The following is a 17,010-nucleotide window of genomic DNA, read 5'->3' on the forward strand; positions in this document are numbered from 1 at the left end:
CTCTATCAAAGTCAAAATGCTTCTCACCTGTAACTTCTAAAGCAGCTAAATGTTCCCTGTTGGTTTGACGCAGAACTCTACTGCCATCATCTGAATGTTAAATGAACATCATCATCACACACACACAGAGAGAGAGAGAGAGAGAGTCACACACATCTAATCTCATCTATACAAAGGGAAAATCGTGCAGAAATAAATAAAGAAATAAATAAATGCAAAAATAAATAAATACATTTAAAATTCAATAAAAATAAATACAGAAATAAATAAAAGTAAAAATTAAACAGAAGAGTAAATAAATTAGGTAATTAATACAAAGATAAAAAAATAAAAAAATAAGCTAATTAAAACAGAAATATCAATTTATGTCACATTATTTTATTTTATCAATTAATTGATGGCTACATTAATTTTTAATATTATTTTTGCAACATTTAATGACATATTTATTTATTTATCAAGTCCTTTATTTATTTAATATTTTTCAATTTTGGCAGGATCGCCTATGGAGCTCAGAGAAGAACACTAAAACGTCAAACTGATCACATAAAGGAACATTACACAACATAGACAAGACAAGAAGAAGAGACGAGCTTTAACACAGAACAGAGGTCATGTGTGCTCAAACATCTACAAGTTCATGACAACCAGCTGAGGAAGACTGTGTGATGTGATCAAAAGCTCCAGAACAGAGACTAAATATAACACTTAAAAACGGTCATGTGATCGTCTGCAGAGCGTCTGACTCTGCGTTCAACCCTGAACAGAGGTCAGAGGTCACTCACTGGAGTCAGTAGTGAAGCAGACATCTGATGCTGAAGCTGTTGACCTTTCTGAGATCATCTGACCTTCTGCAGCGTTAATAAGTGCTCGATGCGTTTCCTCGTGGCTCCGACGTGTCTGAGAGAATTTCTGTAGGAGTTGATGTGATCCTATAAGGAGCCCGAGGACAGGCGGCGGCTGGATGTAAGAAAAACCCTCTTGTGAAGGCAGCAGCCGTCCTCCATGTCTTGCTTTTAACCTTGAATTATATTACACAGAACCAGCATTCAGTGGAGGAGGAAGACAACAAACAGGCATTTAAGTGTGTTGTGGAAAAGTTAAATAATAGGAATAAATGAAAGGAAGTTGGAGAAGAAAGAAATCTTTTCATCTTTAAAGAGGACCTATTGTGCTTTTGTGCTTTCTCCCTTTCCTTTAGTGTGTTATATAGTTATCTTTGTGCATGTAAAAGGTCTGCAAAGTTACAAAGCCCAAAGTCCATGCCAGGCAACAATAATTACTCGTCATAATCCAGAAACACAGCCAGCATATAGAATCATCTGGTTCAACGCTGCAAACAGGAATGAATGAGGTTAAATGATTCACTCTGACTGGAGCCTCCAATCAAGGACAAACACTGTTTACAGTCCACTGAGGCGTTGTGCATATTACAAACATCTTGCACAAATAAACGTGTTCAGTGTCCCCTTTGTATTGTTTATTATGACCCACATGTGCTGGCGATGCCTTATGAACATCATAACGACCACATGGACCATTCAGTGACGTCTAAAATAGCATCAGGTGCTCCAGATGTTCACAAAGTGCGTGATCTCGTGGCTGAATGAAGAGCTGGAGGAGACACAGGAGGAGGAAGATGATGCAGCCCACGTGAGGATAGTTTTATTCTCTCGTTCATAAAAAGGAGAAAATGCAGAGCGCTGCAGCGTCGTGACTCATCCTGCTGGAAAACGACCTTTGCAGTCACTCTGTGTGTGTTTGTGCGATCACAACACACACAAACAGTCACATATACAATCTGTTGTTGTGCACACAGTATGCAATAAGTGGAACTCACACTCAGCCACCCACGTGTCTCAGATATTGTGTTTGCTATTTGAGGTTCAGATTAAAATAGTCACAGCTTGACAGCATCATTCTGTGGAAAAGGTTCTGTTAGAACATGTAACTCCTATTTTAAAATCATTGTATTGGTTGCATCAGTTTTAGAACTGATTTAAGATTTTATTACTAGTTTTTAAATCACTGAATGACACCAGTTTAACTCTCAGATCCTATGGAGGAAGGAACCTGCCAAAGTGAATAAATAAATAAATAAAATAAAATAAAATAAATGAATAAATAAATATGTCATCAAATGCAGCAAAAATAATATTAAAAATAAATGTAGCCATTAATTAATTGATAAATTGTGACATATTGATATTTCTGGTTTTATTTATTTATTTATCTTTGTATTAATTCACTTATTTATTAGCTCTTCTGTTTAATTTTTTCTTTTATTTAATGATGTATTTATTTTCATTAATTCTTAAATTTATATATTTATTTTTGCATTCATTTTGTATTTATTTTGTTTATTTATTTTTGCATTTATCTTTTATTTATTTTTAGATGTATGTATTATCAATGTATTCATGCATTTATTTCTCTATATATTTCTGCACAATTTTCTATTCGCATTTCACCCATTATTTATTTTTCCAAACTTGTTTATTTCTGTTTTCTTTACATATTTCTTTATGCATTTCTGCCTCGTTATGCAAATGAGGGGTCTGTCACTCAATGTATGTCATGTTTATTTTTTAGCTAGCTAACATTTATTTAAAAATAAATATAAAAAAAAAACTATATGCAAAAATAAATAAATATATATTTTTTTAAACTAATAAAAATAAATAAATAAATAAAAGGAAACAATTAATACAAAGATAAATAAATAAAGAAGCAAATTAAAACAGTAATATCAAATTATGTCACATTTTAGCAATTTATTAATATCTTCATTTGTTCATAATATTATTTTTGCTATATTTAATGACATATTAATTTATTAATTTATTTCTATCTCTTGAGCCTATTTATTCCAGTTACTTTTATTTATTTGAACAGTTTATTGTTTATTATTGTAACATTTAGTCTTGCAAAATTCATTTATTGTTGTCTATGTTTTTGTTTTCATCTTGCTCTGTGAAGTACTTTGGGCTGGATGATTGTATGAAAGGTGCTATATAAATACTATCATATGTTATGGGTAGGGCAACAGAACAACTGACTGAAATATAGAATTATTCTAAATATATTAGAGTATGATTGCATGTGAGACTCTCTACATTATTTGATCAGGCTGACAGTGACAGAATGAGTTGTTGTTTTCTCGTTGTCAGCTGATTGACTGATTGATCCTGCTGCTCTGCAGACATACAGATGCTTTACATCAGACGCCAGCGAGAGGATGTGAAACCAGATGAAAGGCTCATCCTGACCTGCTGCTGCTACGTGCATCTAATCCATTTCCATTAGAGAGTGAATGCAGAGCGCTGAGGCTGATGGGTTTGAAGATACGTTGGTTTGTATTTAGCTGGTGAAGCCTTCCAGCACAGACAATGTTCCCTCCTACGTGGTGCACGACAGAATGAGTCACCGGTGCATTAAATGAAAAACATCCACAAGTGCACTAGAACACATGTTATCGGTGCATAATGAAAAATAGTGAATATGCTTCCCATGTTATAGGTTTATTGTAAATATATATACTCAGTATTCATACCTGTACAAAGTCTGCTGGCCCCATGCAAAACATTTGTATCAAAACTTTATTAAGTAGAACCAGATCTGGAGTAACATATGCCATGCTTTTTGTATTTTTTTTAACTTGTAACACACATCATCATCATCATCATCATCATCATCATCATCATCATTCCAGGCATCCAGATATTTTCCTCTTTCATGCAGTTTGACAACGAGCTGCACGTCTGCACTCCAGCAGAGACATTTCCAACAAAGTGTCCCAGATCATGCTCGGCCATGTGTGAGGAAGAGGAGGAAACATTACAGCCACGAGCTGCTCGCCGTGCTACAGAGTAGAGGAGGGTTATGATGATCAGGACAGCAGGCAGAGTGATCAGTGGTGCTGAGAACGGGTTCAAAGAGGCACGCTTTTTAAAGGACACATGACAGCAGCGACTGGGAACATTAAAGGGTCGGTTCTCCCAATTTACAAACTTACTCGCCTCGAGTAGATCAGGATTTAGACTACGTCCACACTAATATGTTCTCTGTCCAGACGAGCGTTTTAGAGTCAGGTATGAAAAGATCCAGAATGAACACTGTAAGTGGACTACTTGGTTATTATAAAACGGGTCAGCAACCTGCAGCTCTTTAGCCCCTCTCCTGTGGCTTTGACAAAAAATTATATAGAAATGATTCTTACATTGGTGCATCCCGAACCTTTACACTGAATAATAAAATACGTTTTAACATTTCAGTCAACTCAACTGTGTGTCACAGCCTACGTACGTCCACGGCCCGGCACTTATCCTCTAATTTTGCCGACCCTCAACAGTGTTGGCTAGTCTTGAGTTTCCCCTAGCTACAGCAGGTTTCCAAATCCAAATCCAGATTTGTTTGCTTTCTGTGGCGAGAAATTAGCAAACAACAAAAAAAGTAATTGAAAGACATTTCCAGAACAAACACACTGGAAGCTCCTGCTGAAAAGACGGTTCTTCAGTGTCCTGCCTCTCATTTGCACTTTAGTCCTCTCTGCATTAGACTTAATAGGCGGTGTTACCTTCATTATGAGGCTTATATATGTTTAGCGGCCGGCTCCAGACAGATTTTTTTATTTATTTTTGGGCCAAAAATGTCTCTTTTGATAGTAAAGGTTGCCGACCCCTGCTATAAACTAAATATTTAAACAGCGTTTGAATAGGAATGATTCTGTCCCAAGACTTTTGGTCCATGTAAGCGGTTCATCACTGTAAATGTGATCACAATAAGCTCTATAATATTCCATTTCTGCTCATAGATCCCCCTTAAATCCGACACACTGGCCCTTTAAAGAGTAACTAAGCTGAACATCTTGTTTTTGCTGCAGTACAATGTATTGAGAAGGGCAGAGGAGGAGTAAACGTTTTAACTAAATCAATAACAGAATTCTTTTCAGTTCCTCTCTGAGCAGCTGCAACTCAAAATATACATCGAGCATTACAACTCAACAGAATGTCACAAATGCAGGCGAACATTAGTCCAAAACACTGAGCTAACATTATGGAATATGCATATCATTAAAAGTAAACATGAATCACAGCTCATTATTCCCCCTTATTGACAGCGACACGTCACTTAGGATTAGCTTTTCAGCTGACACAGTTTTATATAATTTAAAGACCACCTGTTTTATGTATTAAAGTATAGCGACATCACTCTGTATTTCAAAATAAAAGCCCGTAAAGTTGAACATCTAGCGTATATTTAGGCTACAATGCGTTTTAGTTTGTTTCACCAGAAAACACAGTTGCTACTGGATGTTGTGCTGTCTGTTCTTCTTCTATTAAGTGTCCCCTGCTCTTTAATTAATCAATTAGAGAGCTTAATAAAGCTTGAATGAAAGTGTGCAGGTTCTAAGTATCACATTATTGGAGCTACAAACGCTAACATAAGTTACTTTTAGATTAAAAAAATAAAATAAAATGCAGTCACATGAAGAGAAGAAGGATGTTTGCTGACTCGGATGGATGAATGACGGGAAAACAAACCACCTAAACATTAAAAACTATGAGGAAATCAAAAGTCACAACTCACAGTCATCGCTGGGAAACATTAAAGGGAGAGTTCAGGTGTTTCTCAGTGTGGTTGTATGAGCTACTTCTCCATAGTCAGTGTATTACTACAGTAGATGGAGGTTAGAGCAAAGTAATGTACTGCTGTGGACGGGGGCGGCAGCTAGACACATTTTAGACACCTAAAAACACTTATATCAGTTAAAGTGTACGCTATATTTAGAATATTTTCACTGTTTTACGTTGCTGTCAGACACCTCTGACCTCCAGATCAGTGAATGTAAATGGGTTCTATGGGTACCCACGAGTCTCCCCTTTAGACATGCCCACTTTATGATAATCACATGCAGTTTGGGGCAAGTCATAGTCAAGTCAGCACACTGACACACTGACAGCTCTTGTTGTCTGTTGGGCTGCAGTTTGCCATGTTATGATTGGAGCATATTGTTTTATGCTAAATGCAGTACCTGTGAGGGTTTCTGGACAATATCTGTCATTGTTTTGTGTTGTTCATTGATTTACAATAATAAATATATACATACATTTACATAAAGCAGTATATTTGTCCACTCCCATGTTGATAAGAGTACTAAATACTTGATAAATCTCCCTTTAAGGTACATTTTGAACTCCCCAACACAGGAGTTGCTGGTCTACCGCTGCATCAATCAATTAGTTTGTGTTATTGTGTGACTTTGGTGAATCCGAACTAACCCTTCACAACACCAAAGTCTCACAATAACACAAACAAACTAACAGATCGAGTCAGCGGTAGACCAGCAACTCCCGTGTTCTGCAAAATAAAATTACAGGTTTTTTTCAATGGAGTCTGGTGGCTTTGGGATGTCGCTGTTACGCTGTTTCTCCAAACTCCATCTACTGTAGTAATACACTGGCTATGGAGAAGTAGCTCACACAACCACACTGAGAAACACCTGAACTATTAATCCTTTAAGCGTTTAAAGAGTCAACATGATGGATGTGAGAAGTCAAAACTAACATCCAAATAAAACACCAAACAAAACAGCAGCGAACACACGAGAGACAGAAAAACATGCAAGCACAGAATGGAAAAGGTTTATTGAAGTAAATTAGGAATGTAATCAAACTGAAATGAATGAAAGAGAAACAAACAAACGTGGACCACAGTTTGCAGCAGTAGATGCAAACACACCTACGACCTACTAGTCTTCATTATTCTTTCTACATCGCTTCTTAAAAGGTGAGCTGAATCTATTTCTACAGTGACGTTTAAAAAAAGGAGGTTATCGTTTTCTATCAGTGCATCGTTCAGTTCAACGTGACCGAGTTCTGCTCAGCGCTCAGACAGCAACTCGACGGTACCCAGGTCAAGATACCGCTTCTTTACAGCTGCAAAGCTCCCCGACTAAACAAAAAGGAACTGTTCATTCATAAATTAAAAAAACAAACAAATAAAGGTTTGTTCAATGATCTGTGAGCATCTACACAACCCGGACAACAGCTGGAGAAAGAATAGAATAAGAGTTGCTTGATAACTGGATGTTGGTGCCAGGTTAGAGGTCTGCTCTGGCTGGTTCTTTAAGCAGACGTGATTTTTGTTCCTCTTCTTCTTGTTGCTTGTTTTGGTTTTCTTTCTTTCTCTTCATCAGATCTTTCTGAATGCTGCCGGGCTCACTCCACTTTGCTGTAGTCCTCCGCGTGGCCCAGAACCTTCTTCCTCTGTCGTATCATGTGGAAGTAAAGCTGGGGGAAGACTGGTGAGGAGGGGAGGCAGAGGACGATCAGTATGTTACCAACAACAGACATCACGTTAGAAGAGTGGCTCACTAAAGGTTCAAAGAATATCTACATTCATTTCATAACACAAAGTTACTTCGCAAACCCGTTGACATTTTGAAATCGATATATCTGCTTCATCTGAGTCTGTGTGGAGGTAAAAGGAAGTTACCGCTTTTATTGTGGTAGTCTGAGTAACGTGACGTCATATCCGTTCCGTATCCGTCAACCAAAACAAACCTCAGAGAGTCTAAAACGTTGGAGGGTCGTCGTGGATACGACCTGCACCCTCCCATGTTAAATCCAGCGTGGTAAACGCTACACATCCAGTAAAGGATGGAAACACTTTGGGTTTCACACATTGACAGGAAAAGCAGAGCTACACAGAGCAGAGCTAAAGCTGCATGCTAACTCTGTCACGGACAGGAAACGTTGCGGTATGATGGTAACGTGTGGTGGAGCCGGCCGTCGCTCTCGTCTCCGTGGTCAAATGGGCTGACGCTACGACTGTAGAGCACCCAGATACTGACATTTGTGTTCTCTGCATTGAAACGGTCCCGATGGAGCTGACCATGATGGATAAAGAGAGCTGACGGGAGAGCTAGAGACCACCTTGGAGAAGTTAGAGGAAGTAGACACGTGGGACTACGTCCAGAGAGTCTCGTAAGAGTTTTTGCATGATTTTGCAAGTTTTCGCAATTCGAGGGTTATACTTTCGACATGACCGCGTGTCAGTCGGTAAAAGATGAAACGTCACCAAAGTCCACAGCAACATTTTCACAGGACTTTCCGGCTGGTAGCGGTCTACGAACAGAGAAGGTGAAGGAGCTGAAAACAACAGTCTCTGTTCACCAAACCGACGAAGAAGGCTTCGTTTAATGGCGCACATCCTTCATAACAAAACACAAAAAGCCCTTTCGTCGATGGTGGGGTTGTAGTAGAGGCGATGACTGCGGCGATTCGGGTGAATGCTGCATTCACATGGAATCAGGCAGACGGACAACACCTTCTGGACGGCACGGGAAACACAATCAAACAGTCCGACAGAATGGCGGGACGTCAAAACAGAACAAGCTTGACAGCATGTTGCTATGGTGATGGAATAAAATATATAAAATGATTTTGTGTCTACTATTTTATGTAATTATTTTAGCAATGCATGTAGCTATGTTATGAAGATTTCTCTTAATATTCTGTTGCAAACTTTCTCTTTGTGTCAGCGAGCTACGTTACACCCGGTTGTGGTAATGTCGTCTACCGGTAACGTTACCGGTATTCTCTGCAGGCCTCACCTAATTTTACCGTCCTGCTCTTGTCCACTAACATGATATCCGATATGCCGTCTACCGTCTGCCTGATTCCATGTGAATGCAGCATTAGACAGAAATGATGACTGCTATTGGAGACGTACAACGTGGTGCTGGGAGGAGCTCTTGGCTACTTTCACTTTATCAAATTAGCTCAGAGGAGAAAAAGGTTGAAGACTCCCTGGACTAGAACAACAACAGGTACACCTGTACAATCGAATGCTTCTGATGCTTGCATTAGAAAAAAGAATTACAAGAAAACATCTCCAGTTTGTCTTTACTTTGATAAATGCTATGAACTTCTGTATATTTGTGATTTAAAGCGAGTCCTTACTGGAAACACAATATCATCGCTGCCTGTTTTACTGTCACAACAAAATGAGAGGAATCAGCTCGTGGACTTACGGGGAATGTAGGAGATCATGACGAGGATGAGGAAGGTGTAGTAGTCGAAGGAGAAGTTGTACTTGTTGGGGAGAGTGACGGAGTACAGGCCCGTCTTCTGCACGTACGGCAGCGCTGCATAGATAGTCAGCAGTTCCCCCGTCACTCCCATGGGATACAGCACGATGAAAAAGGTGTACCTGCAGCAGAAGTAATGAATCATGTGTCCTCATTATTCCTTGTTTATGCAACACGAGGGGGGGGGTTGGCATAGCGGATATAAACAGCATAACACCGAGGGAGGTATGCAGCATGTGGCTGCATGTTAATCAGTCCGGCTCTAAACTCAACACAAGGTCACCGAGAGGTCAATAAAAACCTGAACATACTTCCTAACACTAAAACAAAAAACACATTTTCCTGCTAAGGAAACAGAATACTAGAGACCAAACGATGAAGAACAAGGTCTAAAAAAAGACACTTCATCCATAGTTTGGTTCTATAAAATGTGCGCGGAGCAGAAGAGAATAATAAATCGTTGTCAGAGGCATCAATACCAGAAATATGAGGAATGTTTGATAATGTGCTCAAACTCTGAAACAAGTAATTCAAGAAGTAAACCACCAACTAAAACAAATCAATGTCCTTAAAAGAAAAGAAGGACATGTAATTGTTGGTACTTATATTATAATATTATGTATTTCCTTTCCCTTTTCTCTTGATTATTATTATTATTATTATTTTAATGAATTTATAACCGGTCATTTATTTACTTAGCATTATTATTCTTATTGTTATTGTTATTATCATTAATATAATTCATATAATTTTTATTATAATTATTATTATTTTATTTTATTTATTTTCTATTTATATATTTTTTACATTTATTTTTACTTCTTTTTTTCTTTTCCCCTCACATATAATATAATAAATAAATTAATTCATTAAAATAATGCTTTTGGATTTACATATGATGATTATGTCATGGCACGTTCTTTATCTTATTCATTTATATTGTACGATGAGATGTATGGAGGACGGAACCCGTCCGAAATAAAAAATAAATAAATAAATAAATATGGCTTTAAATGAACCAAAAATAATATTAGAAATAAATATAGGTATTTGTTTTAATTTGCTTCTTTATTTATTTATCTTTCTATTTTAATTATCCTATCTTTCTACACTTCTATTTCATTTTCCCTTTCATTTATTTATTTTTTTTAAGTTTTTTAATTCATTTATTTTTGCATTTTTTTATTTATATAAATGCAAATTTATGTATTTAGTTTTGCACCTTTTTGATATTTTTAATTTTGACAGGTTCTGTCCTCCATATAAGTAGTAAAAAGTAGTAGATGTATGGATTAATTGAGTCAATAATTAGTATATCTCTGCATTTAAGACGTGGTGCCTGTTCCAACTGTTGACAGGCTGCATTCACACTATTTAATCCCAAACCAACTAAACATCTGACACCGATCGTACACCGTGATTTACATTATTACACCCAAAACTGTAAAATAAACATCAGATAAAGAGGAAACAGCGCTGCCTCTGCATGCTTCTAAATATTTAATCTCAGAACTGTTGAAGCCTTTTGAAGAGAAAAGATCACAATTACATACGAGAGACGGACTGAACTCCTTTTCTTCCACTGAGGATGAAAATCAAAGAGAGAAAATTAAACGTTCAGTCTCTTCCTTAACTTCTGATCCTTCATTGAATTTTCAAGCGGATGCACGGCCAGTTTTTTCTGCCTCTCAGGTTGCGCCTCAAACTGAAAGTCGAATACCAATATAGCGGCGGTCTCATTTGCTACCTAGCAACAAGAAGACCGCGGGGATGGCACTTAACTACTGTTGTCTTGGTTGAGGATGCAGATGATGAATCCCATCAGGCAGAAAGAGACATGCAGATTTGACATTTTTACAGATCTGTTGATTAAATCAACTAATCGATTAGTCGACAACGAATTTCTAAAAAAAATAAATTATATTAATAAATAATAAATAAAATAATACATTTATAAATAAAATAATGAATAAATCGATAGATAAATAAATAGATACATAAATAAAATAATGAATAAATAGATGGATAAATAAATAAATAAAATAATGAATAAATAGATAAAATAAATAAATAAAATAATGAATAAATAGATAAATAAATAAATAAAATAATGAATAAATAGATAAATAAATAAATAAAATAGATGGATAAATAAATAAGTAAAATAATGATTAAATAAATAGATAAATAAATACATAAAATAATGAATAAATAGATGGATAAATAAATAAAATAATGAATAAATAGATTGATAAATAAATAAGAATGAATGTCTCCTGGTCTGACTCTGACTCTCAGGTTGCTGTTCCTACCTGGCCCATTTGATGAGGTATGGCAGGTGATTGAGGAGGCTGAAGGTGTAGAAAGAGTAGCGGATGATCTCGGTGACGGTCCACGCCGTGACGAACAGCAGCACGCTGTCCTCACTCTGCACCTGCAGGAATAATCACAACATGAAGATGATGGGAGGAGAACGGAGCATCAGACGGTCGTTACTCTGCTCTACTGTCGGCTAATCTAGACTCGTCATCACAGAACCATGCTGTTTGTTTCAGATCACACTGCAGGCAGATGGTCACCATCCTCAGATATTAGGGTTAAAACCAACGCAAATATGATGTTAAAAACAACTTTCTACACTCTGACATGAAAAGGGGAAAGAGAGAACAGCTTGAGAGAAATGTAAGTGCAGCATCATTCGATAGACACACAAAGAAAACACGAGAGCATCCAGTACGTTATTCACTTCACTATCAGTCAGCAGATTCATTCCTGCAGAGCTACAGTCGGATCTGACGTTACTTACACATTTATTTACTCCTCTCCGATCTATTAACAGGGCAAACAGCACATCAACGGGTCACTTTTACATAACTGTCATTCATACTGAGTTTCATGTGATTTAAAGCCCCCCTCAAGTTGGCTTTTTTATCATATTTCATATTTATTTGAGTCATTTCCTGACAATGTTGATTAGCCACACTGTTCACCAATTTTTTCTTGATAAATAACTTATTTTTATGCTCAAAGTTAAAAAAAAAAAAAAGAAGGTTGCTGCTAAAACCAGAAGACGACGTATGACTATAGTAGAAGCTGCAGGTCATACGACGATCTAGAGTCGGCACTGGCTTGAGATAAATTAATGGAAAGCAGCCGATGCCGCACGCCGGTGTCGTGTCCGGCAACAGCGCACCACAAGACGGATCATAGACGTCTCCAAAACGTCCTGACGGCCGCCTCGCCAGGAGGAGACGGTGAAGAAGAGAGCGAGTGAGAGAGAGTCGGTGTGTTGAGTAGGGATGCTCATTTTTAAAAATGTTCTTAACCGATAACCGACCCTCGTTAACCGATTATTAACCGTTAACCGACAAGATTTGTGCCTCACATGCAGCGGTGTACCGGCTGCAGGAGCACAACAGATATTGGTTGACGGGAGTCTCCAGTTCACCGTCCGGGAACGTTAACTTAGCAGCTACGATGCTGCGTTCACTGTCTCCAGTTCACAGTCCGGGAGCGTTAACTTAGCAGCTCCGATGCTGCGTGTAGTGTCGCGGACATGCAGCCACTTTCCCAGTAAAAGTCTCCACCGCACATTTAGTTTAGTTTAGCAGGTTGTCAGCTGTGTGTCTGTCCGGCGGAACTTTAGAGTGTCCAACAAACAGTGTGTGTGTTTGTGCTACGTTAGTAGCTCTAGCATTGCCGGAGGCTTCGTGCTCGCCGCCGCCGCCACACGCAGTCTGCGTAACTTTAGTGAGTTTCCAACAGACCGTGTGTGTGTTGGTGGCGTTCTAGCTGTGAACGTAGGTGTAGCAGTGTGCGTTAATCGGTTAAAATGCTTAATGTCGGTTAACGGTTAAACGGTTAATTATGGACATCCCTAGTGTTGAGATTCTGGTCTCATTTGTGGGCTGGTAAGTAAATTCAGCTGGTTTCATCTAAACTGGGTTGAGAAACGATGCGACCTGGTTGCCATGGTAACGAATTACATCTGACTATTAACCACAACCCCCCATTCTCTGTTTAAAAAAAGAACATCAAACCAAAGAACAGGAAGTAACGCCGGCCGGAGGGGGGGGCTTTAAGTTAGTAAAAACAGAGAGGAAGTCTTCGTACCTCCCTGACGCTGTGTGTGACGGCCCAGGTGAGGAAGACCCGGGACAAGACCTGGAATCCAGTCAGGACCACAGAGGACGGGACGATTCCTGGGACAAAACACAAACACTTTTATACAAGGAGGATGCAAGAGCGCTCTGATAGTCACTGAATACATGTGAGAATCACAATATACTGTATATGCGTGTGTGTGTGCGTGTGAATGACATCACCGGCACGGTTTCTGTTATTTTCAGGGAAAATGTTTTTTCAACTGTAGAAAGTTGACTTTGTGGTAGCTCAGCCGTTATAGTGAGGTAGTTTAGGTTATTTAGTTTAGGTATTGGAATTGGTACCAGAAGAAAAATGCATTCCTACGAATCACTAATGTTGTCATTTATTTAGGAGATAGTAACTGATTTTATTTGGTTGCTGTTTTTTATTTTGCTTCATGAAAAACAGCTTGTTTGGACCTCTGCATTCAAATGCTTCTTTTTACATCATCACATATCACATGAAGTGGAAAACTTGTCAGAAAAACAATGATGATTGACTGGAGAAATACTTTAACTAAATCCAGAGGACAACTTGTGTTAAATTAGAGATGTGTGAGCGCTCAGATCCACACAGAAAGGACATGTGGATGAATGTTGCTGCAGTGTCTTCAGCTGACCAGTAGACGGGGACACAGAGCTGCAGGGAGTCCAGATAATCCCTCATTAATCCCAGATAATGAAGGGAACGCACTGAGAACAGCGGCGAGGTGAGAGCCACCAGAGCGTCTCTGCTCTCTCTTTGACAAACACTTCTGATGAGTCATGATAATAAATGACACCGCTGGTCAATCTCATAATTTAAGATACTAACCACTCTGTTATCTGACAACTTGTCACAATGAACTGAGATATCTGCAAACACATTAGCGATAGTAATATAATGAATGACTTAACTAATTACTTTTGATACCAACTAATAAGTGAAGTAATTAAGTATTATTACACTTCCTGAGTAACTTGGCCAACACTGGAGGCTGAAGTCTAACTGGTGTGTCAGAGAGCGGTGGAGGGGAGAGACTCACCTACAGCACAGTGCAGTATCTGTGACAGGAAAAGATAACAGAAGATTACTCAACATGCTTATTTTAACTCGTACAACACAGTTTGCATGGCTTGCTTACTATCTGAATGCACACAACTCTATAACACAAAAACTGATTTCTTCATAATGTGTTTTGTGTGTTAATAGACTTGAATCCGACGGGCACTGATTAGATCACCGTGGTGCGGGTAGTGTTCAGTCTCCTCTCACTGAGCTCCAGAGAGTCTGGACAGGATCACTGAAACACCTCATGTATATAACCTTTGACCTATATACACACATGAGTGTATAATGTGAGTGCTTGTGTGTATGAGCACACGTCTTTTACCTAGTTCTGAAATCAGTAGTGGACTTTGTTCATCAGTCATTTTCAGCCACTATATTTTCATAAGTTTGAAATCTTAAAGTCATTATAAACTCCTCCTTTGGTTCTTTGCCTTTCACACGGTGTAACCAGGCATGCCGGTGTGTTATAGAGGACATATTGTACCAAACAGCATTCAGATAATAGCAGGCCTGTAGAAATCAGCCCCACTACACCTCCACACCTGAAACCAAGACTCAAAACCAAATTTACTGATTCATTCATCCATTTAGTGACCAAAATCCTCACAGTGATTTTAGATAAATCATTCAATCCAGTGTACAGTTGGACAATAGATAGATGCATCTGTAGTCATCAATAGTGCTGTAAAAAACAACTGTTGCATCCCTGATACCTGCATGTATAAACTGGATGCTGATTAAGAATAAGAATAATCATCTTTGAAATATTGCCATATTATACTGTATATACATAGTAGGGCTGACCCAAATGCTTCGAGGCTTAGAAACTACAACCGCTGCCATGGTATTCATCATGGTATTCATCATGGTATTCATCATGGTATTCATCATGGTATTCATCATGGTCCATCAATCCATCTTCAAACCTCTTATCTGGGATCGGGTCGCGGGGGCAACAGCTCCAGCAGGGGACCCCAAACTTCCCTTTCGTCACAACGGGTTACTGAAACCTGGTATGAAATGGCTTATTGACATTTGAGATTTGTTTCCAGCGAGTTATTAATGAGTTTATAAAGTGACATTACTACTGCTGCTGCTGCTGCTGCTGCTCTAGAAACAACATGTAGCCTAGTTATATTTAAAATATTCAATTTTAAGACAACCAGGCTGACATAGGAATATATAGCTAATATGCATGCACTTAAGTTTATATTTATTGAAAGTCATATCGTCATCGCAATATTGAATAGTGTTATCTCACATTGCAGATTTTGCTCATATCGTGCAGGCCTAGTGTAGAGATGCGTTGCAAGGCTTTGAATACCTTTGAATATTTCTAACCGAACCGCCGAAAGCCCAAAAACCGGTATTCAGGACAGTCTTAATGCATGCTGTAGTTAATGATCTCACCTCCAGAATAGCTCCCGTCTGAAAGAACTTGAGAGGCTTCTCTATGGAGTAGTAGAGCCCGTGGTAGCTTCCTCTGGCCAGGTACGCTCTGACCAGACCCACCGCGATCACCAGCCACCTGGAGAGCACGCCAGGACACAAAAAGAATTAATACAATTACATCATTTCTCTAAACATCAATCTACTAACTAGACTGGAACTCATAGAATGACTAAATATTTTTATTTTATGTAAATATTAAAAAGTAAGTGTTACGTTGTTTTTCTTCTTTTTTTAAATATATAATATTTTTTTGCATTTCTTGCCTTTGATTGACAGAAAAAGAGTTTACCATGTTATGATGTGAGCATATTGTTTTATGCTAAATGCAGTACCTGTGAGGGTTTATGGACAATATTTGTTATTGTTTTGTGTTGTTAATTGATTTACAATAATAAATATATACATACATTTACATAAAACAAGCATATGTTCCCACTCCCATGTTGATAAGAGGATTAAATACTTGACAAATCTCCCTTTAAGGTTCACTTAGAACAGATAATCATGTGATTAATTGTGATTAACTACTTTGATCGATCGGCAGCCCTAACAACAATATAATGTAGTAAAAAATATAATAATACTGCAATGTGATGCATTACATCATTCAGGACTAGTTGTCCCCCTTCAACACAGAGGTCAGAGGTCAGCTGCAGAGCTTGTGGAGGTACGACAGTAGCTGTGAGAGTCGCTTAAGTTTCAGTTTGACAGATAAAGAACGTGACTTGTTTCTACTAGACCTCAATCTGATGAATCTCAACATCAGGACCAGTTGGGCAGAAACTGACCACGTCTGAATGCAGACGTTAGACGAGCGCGTACGACACCCTGACAACATGTGCTCAGTACAAAGGAAGGCCCTGTGTGGCCCATCAATACTGACTGAGGCCTTCACAATGTGACCCGACTGGTTGGAACAGCGAGCGAACAACACCCACCATTCAGTTGTGCAACAGTCTGAAAACCAGAGCAATAAAAGACACGGCGCAGAGATTTATCAGCTCACGGTTAACTTTTGACACTTTGACACATAAATCCAACTGTAATCATTCAAAATGCACAGCCAAATATCCTGACTTTTAAATATGCAAATAATCTCTGCATTGTTTATGTAAAAACCTCAGCTGTTTACTTATAATAACCCACGCTGAGCAATGCATGGTTTAGTTTTAGTTTAGGCTAGTGATAGTTCATTGTGGTAAACGTGACGACACCTGAGTTAAAAGGACAATTTGAGTTTGTGGATAAAAAATAAACCACTCTATACT

At 38.3% G+C, this 17,010-nt stretch overlaps 1 protein-coding gene across 1 annotated transcript in view; it reads right to left on the bottom strand.

Annotated features, from left to right (window-relative positions):
* Positions 1-6,627: 6,627 nt before the first annotated feature.
* Positions 6,628-17,010, bottom strand: part of hacd2 (3-hydroxyacyl-CoA dehydratase 2) — a 12,119-nt gene continuing 1,736 nt past the window's right edge. The window contains exons 2-7 of the mRNA XM_037790551.1: positions 15,701-15,818; positions 14,265-14,283; positions 13,208-13,296; positions 11,407-11,528; positions 9,038-9,216; positions 6,628-7,303 (exon numbers count right to left, since the gene is read on the bottom strand). Of these exons, the coding sequence (XP_037646479.1) occupies positions 7,221-7,303; positions 9,038-9,216; positions 11,407-11,528; positions 13,208-13,296; positions 14,265-14,283; positions 15,701-15,818 (610 nt within the window). The 3' untranslated portion in view covers positions 6,628-7,220. The remainder of the gene's footprint in view (positions 7,304-9,037; positions 9,217-11,406; positions 11,529-13,207; positions 13,297-14,264; positions 14,284-15,700; positions 15,819-17,010) is intronic.

The sequence above is a fragment of the Sebastes umbrosus genome, chromosome 13, assembly GCF_015220745.1.
Source record: "Sebastes umbrosus isolate fSebUmb1 chromosome 13, fSebUmb1.pri, whole genome shotgun sequence".
Classification (NCBI taxonomy): Eukaryota; Metazoa; Chordata; class Actinopteri; order Perciformes; family Sebastidae; genus Sebastes; species Sebastes umbrosus.